Source organism: Salvelinus sp. IW2-2015, linkage group LG8 (assembly GCF_002910315.2).
Source record: "Salvelinus sp. IW2-2015 linkage group LG8, ASM291031v2, whole genome shotgun sequence".
NCBI classification, from domain to species: Eukaryota; Metazoa; Chordata; class Actinopteri; order Salmoniformes; family Salmonidae; genus Salvelinus; species Salvelinus sp. IW2-2015.
Genome location: NC_036848.1, coordinates 39751512 through 39761702, shown reverse-complemented (window position 1 = coordinate 39761702; position 10191 = coordinate 39751512). Strand labels below are relative to the sequence as shown.

The following is a 10191-nucleotide window of genomic DNA, read 5'->3' as shown; positions in this document are numbered from 1 at the left end:
CAAGGACCCCGGGATGAATTATGTGCAGTTCATATTTATTATTCTCCCTTTGAATTTAGCCAGATTAATTCACTAACATATCCATAACTATAATATTTTAACTAACGTGAAATAATCTAAAATAATATGATCCGAAAAAGAAACTAAACCAAAAGAAAAGAAGAAAGGGTCAAAGTTCAACATAGCCATTGCATGTCCTGCGTTCGACGACAATGGCTAAACATCATCCAGATTTGATCTTTTGTAGAAAACAAGCCGGTGTCGGTAAGCTGTTCGTTTTATTTTTTACTGCATATGATTGTATTAGTACTAACTTCTTGTCAGCAATTATCCGTGCTGTGAATGGGTTATTGCTGTGCTCAAGCCTTTTGTTGATAGTGGCTAGCTAGCTAAGCTAGTACAGTAACTAACATGCTATTAGGGGCAGTTAGCACATGTTGTTCATTCATTTAGCTAGTTAACGTTACCATAAATTGCTTCTTCGTCAACCCTTTGACTTGCCTTCTAACGTTATAGTTAGCTATATTGAAGCTAAATTTACTCAACTTTGTTATTGATTACATAACGTTACTCGCGTAGCCAGCTTCATGAAACAATTATTTGTTGGCTAAGTTACTATACAATCATGTTCAATAACTGATTTCTGTTTACTTTTCAGCTATTGGAAGATTGTGCGAGAAATGTAAGTTTCAATATAAAACGTTCACAACTTTACATCTATGTCTGTCTCAAATAGGGTCATGTCTCGGGGGCTGTTAAGGGCCGCGACGCTCGGTTTGAACATTAACACATATCGCTTGCGGTACGGTTTTGAAAGCATAAGGGCTTTATCTTTCATATTGGCAATAAATAAAAGGTTTAATTGATACCTTTTTATAGGTTTAGGGTTCCCAAGCAGACATATTTCCATGTTACAGCGCTTGTTTAAGGAAAGCAGATTGAAGACGGTGCACTACCTGTGCTAATTAACGTTAGCTATCTGCATCTCCGAACACCTGTGTGTAAATGGAAGACAAACGCCACAAACGTTTTGTCACCGAAAAAGACTGTAYGCTGCAGCTGTCTTAAAACAGTGTGTATTTTGCATTTGTGAAATTATTTTGATTTGATATGAAAGTAGAGCCGTATCACAATTGAGAATCGATTCACGTTTAGATGGTGTATTTGGATGGTTTGGCTTCCAGAGCCAATTCGACCTTTAAACAACATATAAGGTCCTTGCARTAATGAGTAACGTCAGGCTCATTTAGTCAAATATTGGGCTAAATAAAACCTTTCGTACATGGTTGGCCGAAGTGGTCAGAAGGTGACTTTTTGGCATTCAGGAGATAGAGGTGCTCAATGTTGACCCCATTTTACATACCCTACCTAGCTATAGTTTGTTACGCAAGATATGTGACAACTGTGTTTCCATACTCGAGGATACAGCTTAGCTTATACAAAACATCACCATAGATTTTTAAACTAACCTGCTCTTGGCGATACCTTCTTCGTTCTCAACTCGGGAAAGGTTAAATGTCCGTGTCCAGTTGCAGGTGGTTCTACAAAAACCAGAGAACTCAGGAAAATATTAAATCATGTTTTGTACTGCGCGAGGAGGTTCCTCGCCATCTTAATAAGCTTCTAACTTATAGCCTCTGTCACTTGTGCAATACACAAGCACCTGTGCTCCGCTGGCCTCTCCTCAAAAACCGCTCATTAGCCCTTGGAGTCCCATGCAGGAATAGCTAGACTAGAATAGCTTGCTGGACATTTAAATTTTTTGCATTTCTTATACCAATACACTATTCGAAGAGGGACGCAAGCTCTTTGTTGCTGAATGTTAAATACAGCAGCSCAATAGAACTCACAGGTAGTTTGAAAGAAGTGTGAACGCGGTAGGGTACAGCAGTTATTTATTCAGACCCATAACCATTTGATATTTGTAAAGAGAAGTGAAAGCCTTCTGCATCTAAAGCTAGTCCTATATTATTAAAGGATGACATTAGAATGATGAAGARAAGGACAACTTATTTCATTTAACTGTTGAAAGCGAGGAAGGAATGAAGCAACAATAGAGAGAAAAAGGTGGTAGGCTAACATTTGAGGAAATATTATGGAAGGTACAGTATATATGAGTCAGCCTAATAGTTATACAAAGAGGCCCTATTATTTCAAAATCAAATTCGCTAGCCTATACTTATAACTTTGTAGGCCYCGTGTGCTGCACCAGAATCACATGTTTTCTTCAGCTTTATCATTGTTTAAACAATGTGTGTAATTCCAGTCCATATAAAACAGTATAGTACAATTCAGTAATATGTTTCACTCTCAAAGATTTGCCTACTGGAGCTAGTTTAATTTATTTACCCAAGAGCACCTATAGCTAGCAACATCTATGGGCGTTAATGGTTTTTCTGTCATGTGCAATGTGCCTATATCATATATGTATTGGATAATGGCACAATCATTTGGGCTTGGGCTCATTACATGTTGTTAATGTAGGGTTCATAAAACGTATTGTAATGAAACAGCAGGGGGCAGATCTCGAACCCTCGACCTTCTAGCCCGAGGTCCGGCGCGCTATCGACTGTGCCGCAAAAGCATGCTCATAAACGACCCTGGCTTATAAACCCAGGGTCGTTACAGTATTTGATATATGGCGGCTCAGGTAGCATCGGGTTTGAATTTTCATGCCGCTTAACGCTCTAATCAAATCCAGATATTTATATGCTTTATAATGCTTTTGAATGACACCTCTGGTTTTGGCGGGAAATACCGGGTTACCCAATCAGTAAAAGCTTTACCATGTTTATCTCTCAATACGTAAGTGAAGTTTAGTCTAGTGCTGTAGGTTGCAGTAGCGGTGTGTGGGTAAAACCATCGGGGAGGCCAATTCCCCCCCCCCCAAAAATAGCCATATTGCAACCAATGTGTTGTGATAATTGTATTTGCTCTATAACCTGTTAGTTCATATGCCTTGACACCGGGCTATATAGGCATAAGGCTGAGACAATAACAATAAGAAGACAGTGGCAGAATAAATTAAACCACACACTTGTTTCATTACAAAACCGGTGAGCAACATCTGTCCGGTGAAGTCCACAAAACATATTGCATGTAACAACAATTACATGACCGACAGCATGGTCAAGCAAGGTAATGTTTACAACATTTTTGGACTACTACACAACTTGCGTTAACTCCGTGGTTCTAAAGTAAATCGCAAAGAAAACGAGCTGCCTCCACTATTCCAGCACCATTTCAACTTCATTTAATCACCGATGCATAGTCTAATACAGTGACAACTAACTGATAACAAAAACTATTTAGTCCAATCAACGTAAGCGACATATGACGTGGCTGTCCATGGTACTGATTTCTGTGATTTCATTTTGCCTAAATGGTCTATGACTCACGTTTTTAGTTTGTGTTGTCCTAGGCTACCTTGCTAAAATACTTGATTTGCTAGCCTAACTTCGTTTAATGGGCAATGATGCGCCAGGGAAGCTAGTTAACATTAGCCTACTACATCTAGCTACATGTTGAACTTCCATTCTCTCAGGCCAGGGGCACAATGCATGAATGTATGGTTGGATCAGAATCGCCGTTATAATCATTGGCCAGTACGGAGAATTAAGTAAAGCCACAAGTCCAAATCCTATTCACCATCCATGGCTAATTTAGCAATGGGACGATTTTTAGCTAGCTAGCCCCCGGAGAACAACAATACAATGAGATGCAACAATCATTTAAAAAAATTGGTCAATAATTACGTTTGGCTTGTGATGCTGATTGGTGTGAAGCCAAATTCAAACTGGCTTCCCTTGATGTTCTTTTTTGGGGGTGCCTCAGGACTATTCACAGCTGAGCTCACTCGGTTTAGCTCAATGCTGATTGGCTATTATTTTAGATTTTGGGGGGGAAGGGGTGGGCTAATGCTCGCTGGCTTCCCTTGCGTTCAATGCTACGGGCGGCAACAATGTCATACTCTTTCTGACCATACAGCATCAGATAGATACGCTACACAGACTGAGGGGCACTGTTTTGTTTGCTCGGTTGCTTTTACTGGTGAGATACATTCAGCCTCTTGCGAATTGAAGGAAATGTATGAAACCGAGATATGAAAGATAAATTATTTGTCGTCAATTTTGGGGGGAAGCTTGCCTTCCCTTGGTATCCATGAATACATCCTACTGGTAGGTTGGTTATCTTTGAATGCAGCAGGTAATCATTCTTAAGGTCATTACTTAGTCAAATTAACCCCAGAATTGGTATAAACTAATGGTTTGTGTTAAGATTTATGAATTATATTCATGACATTTCACATTGTTTATCTACATAATTTAAATCTAACATTAATTTGCATGAGACAAAGTCCACTTGATCAATAGTTTTTGCGCTAGTATCCTATGATGCCACTGACCACCAACTGGTCTGGGGCAGCCATCTAAGGTTGCAGTGACTTTATATTCACACAGCTTCTAAGGACGTATGAGGTTTACATGCCACATTTCATTGTCCAATGTCCATTGGTTCAGTTCTTATAGCCCTGGTGTGATAGGGTGCCATCTAGTGGTGTAGCGTGGCTGATTTTGAATGCAGAAGATTTAAAAGGTATTATTATCATTAGCATATGTGCTAACAGGCATCTATAGGTACAGTGTGGCCATAATTGAGTGCAGTAACAATTCTTTCTCAAAAAGATTAGACTGATATAATGAGTCTAAATGCAAAATCTAGAGTGAATCTGAAGTATGGTTCATTGAGAAGATGATTTTGAGCATTAGCATTACAAATGCAAAGAATGAGTTGCTAATAGTTTCCTTGTTTTTTTTTAGATATCAATACCAAATTCAGTGTGGTTCATCTTAGGGATGTCAAGTTTAAAGTTGATTGCCAACTGTGAAGTGGATTTACATTGGTTTAAATGGACACGCAAAATTTCTTTATTTGTCAGTAACTCAGGCATTTTGAACAATCCCTTAGCTTTTCTCAAACCAAGTTAAGATGTACCATGGGCCTACATTCTGAATTTTGTGTCATTTGGTCCTATAGTTCATGAGAAGAAGATGAAGTGTTTTTAACATTTTAGCGTATGTGCTAATGTGCATCTACTGGTGTAGTGTGGCCATCTTTGAATGCATCAATGTTATTTTCTCAAACTCTTTAAGGACTATTTTGATGAGTCCCAAAAACAAATATGGAGTGATTCTGACTAGGTCCATGAGAAGTAGGTTTTTATTATTTTAAGCATTAGCGTTACATAGTCAAAGTGAATTGTTAATATTTTCCTTTTCCTGGATTTATAAATTAATGATAAGTACCCATTCATCCTTTATAACTGATTAAATGCCTCATGAGCTTAGTTCAACTGTCGTAACCCATCAGAACCCAAAATATAATCTTGTTTTACTCCAATGTTTGTAAACAAACATTTACAGAAAATGTAAACAAACACTAAATAGCCTCAACGTGGTTGGACTTTAATTTTAATATCATGGATGGTCAATCATTGCTTCCATAGCTCGGTCTATACATTTCTGCAGCCCCATCCCTCAGCTTTTTACCAAAACTGGTGGGGAGAACGCTTTGTTCAACTGCTGATTGCCACTTTAAGATATCGATGTCAAACTTAACATGGTAAGTTGATAGGCCATTGTGGAGAGGATTATTGCATTTCCTGATTTATCCATAACTCGGCCATCTCTTAACCAATCCCTTCACTTTTCTCAAACTAAGAGATGTACCATGGCCTATTTTGTGTTATTTAAATTATGGTTCATGAGAAGTTTTCCAAAATGTCCAAGATGGAGGAAAATCTATCCTGGTGGACATTGTGAATCCTTAAGGCAAATCTGTTGAGCATGAGGAAAGACACGTACAAATTACGTTTCAAGTCTCTGTCAAACAGGGTGATGGATATTAGGGTTTAAGTGAGACTGCTTATAACAGTGCCAACTATAGGCGAACTGGTGCCATTATTTTTGACAAAGTTACTCATGGCCTCTAGTTTCTGTAAAAAAGTTACCAATCTATGCTTGAGTTATTTGACCATGTCAAGGGGAAAAGAAATACAGAGAATAACAATTGGTTTCAACCCCTAATTACTACCAGTAAGATGGCCCACCCACCGTCAGAATAGACATTCCCATTCAAGTTGACATCTATTCCCACTCAAATCAGCATTATTTAATGAGTGGACCTCAACCATCTTTGTGGTACCATTTGAAAGTAGAAATTTCAACTTAATTCACATTTTAGTACATTTATCAGCCAAAGCATGACACCCACCCTGTATTCAAGAGTATGCTGTGTCTCAAACGATGGCAGGCACAACACAAATACCACAGATGATGTAGCTTAGACCCTATTTTTACATGTATGAACAACAAAAAACATTGAGTTTACGCGTTTTAATATCATCAATGTTTAAAGGGAGTGACAAAAACATACAAGTTTGACAAACAACCCTGTTTGTAAGTTTTCATATTATATCAAAATCAACCGTTTTATATTTTTCAGCGACGAAGACTTTGTGATGGTAGGGTGGGGTATGCAAAACAGGTCAACTTTGAGCATCTTGATCTCCTGGATGTTTTGACATTCAGGTCTAAAAAGTCATTTTTAGACTACTTCAGGCTAACATGTATGGAAGGTTTCGTGCAGTCAGAGAGGTATTGAACTCCTATGGAATGACCCAATAGACAGAAGTCAATGTCCCCCTCTCCCAAACTGTGTAGTTAATACTTTTTTCTCCACTTCCTCAGATTAACCCCATACACCCTGCAGTTATATATATATATATACTACCGTTCAAAAGTTGGGGTCACTTAGAAATGTCCTTGTTTTTGAAAGAAAAGCTACTTTTTGTCCATTTTTACAATCAAAAGTATCAGAAATACAATGTAGACATTGTTAATGTTGTAAATGACTATTGTAGCTGGAAACGGCAAATTTTTTAAATGGAATATTTACATAGGTGTACAGAGGCCCATTTATCAGCAATCATCACTCCTGTGTTCCAATGGCACGTTGTGTTAGCTAATCCAACTTCAACAGTGTAGCGGCGACTCCGGGATGATGGCCTTCTAGGCAGAGTTCCAGTGTCTGTGTTAATTTGCCCATCTTAATTTTTTATTTTTATTGGCCAGTCTTAGATATGGCTTTTTCTTTGCACTCTGCCTAGGCCAGCATCCCGGAGTCGCCTTCACTGTTGACATTGAGACTGTTTTGRGGGTACTATTTAATGAAGCTGCCAGTTGAGGACTTGTAAGGAGTCTTTTTCTCAAACTAAACACTCTAATGTACTTGTCCTCTTGCTCAGTTGTGCACCGGGGCCTCCCACTCTTTCTACTGTGGTTAGAGCCAGTTTGTGCTGTTCTGTGAAGGTGGTAGTAGTACTCAGCGTTGTTCGAGATCTTCAGTTTCTTGGCAATTTCTCGCATGGAATAGCCTTCATTTCTTAGAACAAGAATCGACTGATGAGTTTCAGGAGACAGTTCTTTGTTTCTGGTCATTTGGAGCCTGTAATCGAATCCACAAATGCTGATGCTCCAGATACTCAACTAGTCTAAAGAAGGCCAGTTTTATTGCTTCTTTAATCAATCAGCACAACGGTTTTCAGCTGTGCTAACATAATTGCAAAGGGGTTTTCTAATGATCAATTAGCCTTTTAAAATGATAAACGTGGATTAGCTAACACAACTTGCCATTGGAACACAGGAGTGATGGTTGCTGATAATGGGGCTCTGTGCCATGAAAAATCTGTTAACAGCTACAATATCCATTTACAACATTAACAATGTCTACACTGTATTTCTGATCAATTTGATGTTTTTTTAATGGGAAAAGTTGAMTTTCTTTAAAAAACAATGACCTTTCTAAGTGACCCCAAACTTCTGAACGGTTATATATTTTCAACACTTTGATGGCTTTGTTTATGTGCATGGCTCAGTTCAAAATTGCATTAACACACTCATCCCTCTTTCCCCACTCTCCCAGGCGATGGAAAGTGTGTGATCTGTGATTCGTATGTGAGGCCGTGCACTCTGGTGCGCATCTGTGACGAATGCAATTACGGGTCGTACCAGGGGCGCTGTGTCATCTGTGGAGGTCCCGGGGTGTCTGATGCTTACTACTGCAAGGAGTGCACCATCCAGGAGAAAGATGTAGGTGTCCTACCCTCTCACCCCTTTATCACACTCAGATTGTAAAAGGAGTAGGAAGATCTGCACACTGTTGAATGCTCCTGTATAGTTAATATAAACTACATTGGAATAAACTATATGGGATAATTCAACAGTGTGTGCAGGTACTTATTTTACAAGCTCAACCTAATATTTATTTCTTAATTCCAGCAACGATTCTGTCGGTTGAGGGATGAGCATCGCATAGGAGTAATACCACCTGTCAGAAGACAATAGTGTACCATAAATATTAGAGGAAAGCATATCCACATTTTCCCATGGAAAGGGATTATAAAGATTCCTGTCTGTCAAAGTGGGCATGCTTTCTAATAGTGTTGCACAGGTATACCGGTACCAAAACACCATGATACCAACATTTTAGAATACCCTAGTACCGTTTCATATGATACTAGCAACTTTTTCTGCCAGACCGATCTAAAGAATGTGCTGGCGCCTGTTATTTACATTTACATTTAAGTCATTTAGCAGACGCTCTTATCCAGAGCGACTTACAAATTGGTGCATTCACCTTATGATATCCAACTCTTTTAAGGGGGGGGGGGGGGGGTTAGAAGGATTACTTTATCCTATCCTAGGTATTCCTTAAAGAGGTGGGGTTTCAGGTGTAGGCAATGTTTATAAAGTCAGTTGAATTTAGTTGAATTTAATCAACAGCCACTAGTCTATTGTATGCAGGTTCAATAATATCCACTTCACTTTCATTCACATATCAGATGTAGCCGCATCCCTACCAGCCCTCACTCATCTGCTTCTCCCCGTCCGCTCCTCACATGTCTATTCCTCTGTCCGTTTAAAAAAAAAAAGTTTTTTTTTTTTTTTTTTAAATTTGCGATGGTTAGTGGGGATGCAGACCCTGATGAGTCTTCTGTTATTAGATTTGTACATTTTGTTCAATTGAAGCAGCGGGCAATGTTGATACATTGTATAATTTCATTGCCCAAGTGGCACAGTGGTCTAAGACACTGCATCTCAGTTCTAGAGGCGTACCTACAGCCAACTTGGTTTGAATCCAGACTGTATCACAACCGGCCGTGGTTGGGAGTCCCATAGGGCGGTGCATAATTAGCCCAGCGTCGTCCGAGTTTGGCCAGTGTAGGCCGTCATTGTAAATAAGAATTTGTTCTTAACTGACTTGCCTAGTTAAATTCATTTTTTTTTTTTWRCCCTCTACCAATAACTGCCATTTGAAGCATTGGAAAACGTCCCTGGTCTTATATTTTTGAAAATCACTGCTGGACTGAGGGACCTTACAGATCAATGTGTGGGGTGGGGTACAGAGATGAGGTAGTCATTAAAAATCATGTAACTATTATTTCACATTTAATGTGTGAGTTCATGCAACTTGTTAAGTTCAGGAGTAAAAATTTGCTTATTTAGGCTTGCCATGACAAAGGGGTTGAATACTTATTGACTCCAGACATTTCAGCTTTATTTTTTTATTAATTTGTAAACATAAAAAAAAAAACATTCCACTTTGACAGTATGGGGTATTGTGTGTTGGCCAGTGATGACTCAATTTCACTAAATGTTTAATTATGGCTGTAATGCAACAAAATGTGGAAATAGTCAAGGGGTGTGAATACTTTCTGGGCTCAGAACATGTTCGGCTTGTCATAAAATCTTCCCAATATGTACTACCCGTTAAGCTATTTTTTTTCACACAGTCTCTGGTTTATACCTGCTCTAACCAGTTGCTACTCTCTCTACACTTCTTGGTTTGACCCTACAGCGAGACGGATGCCCCAAGATTGTGAACCTGGGCAGCTCAAAAACGGACCTGTTTTATGAACGGAAGAAGTATGGCTTCAAGAAGAGGTGAAGACAGGACAGTCCAACATGCTTTGCTTCAGTTTTGTTGTTTTTACTTTTCTTTTTGTAAACATGTTTTGACAATACAATAAAGCTTTTATATTAGTGCAATGTATGTATTTCCATTTAGTTATAGGGGTAATGATCTAGTGTTCACACTTCTGAATTGAGCGTTAGACATTAAAATTCTTAT

General features: G+C 38.8%; 1 protein-coding gene across 1 annotated transcript; it reads left to right on the top strand.

Annotated features, from left to right (window-relative positions):
* The first annotated feature begins 4 nt into the window (after window positions 1–4).
* On the top strand, window positions 5–10109 carry phf5a (PHD finger protein 5A). Its single transcript, XM_023993337.2, has 4 exons — window positions 5–264; window positions 659–682; window positions 7984–8150; window positions 9919–10109. Exons 1-4 carry the CDS (start codon window positions 213–215, stop codon window positions 10006–10008), a joined length of 333 nt encoding a protein of 110 aa, XP_023849105.1. The 5' UTR covers window positions 5–212; the 3' UTR covers window positions 10009–10109.
* The last annotated feature ends 82 nt before the right edge of the window (window positions 10110–10191 follow it).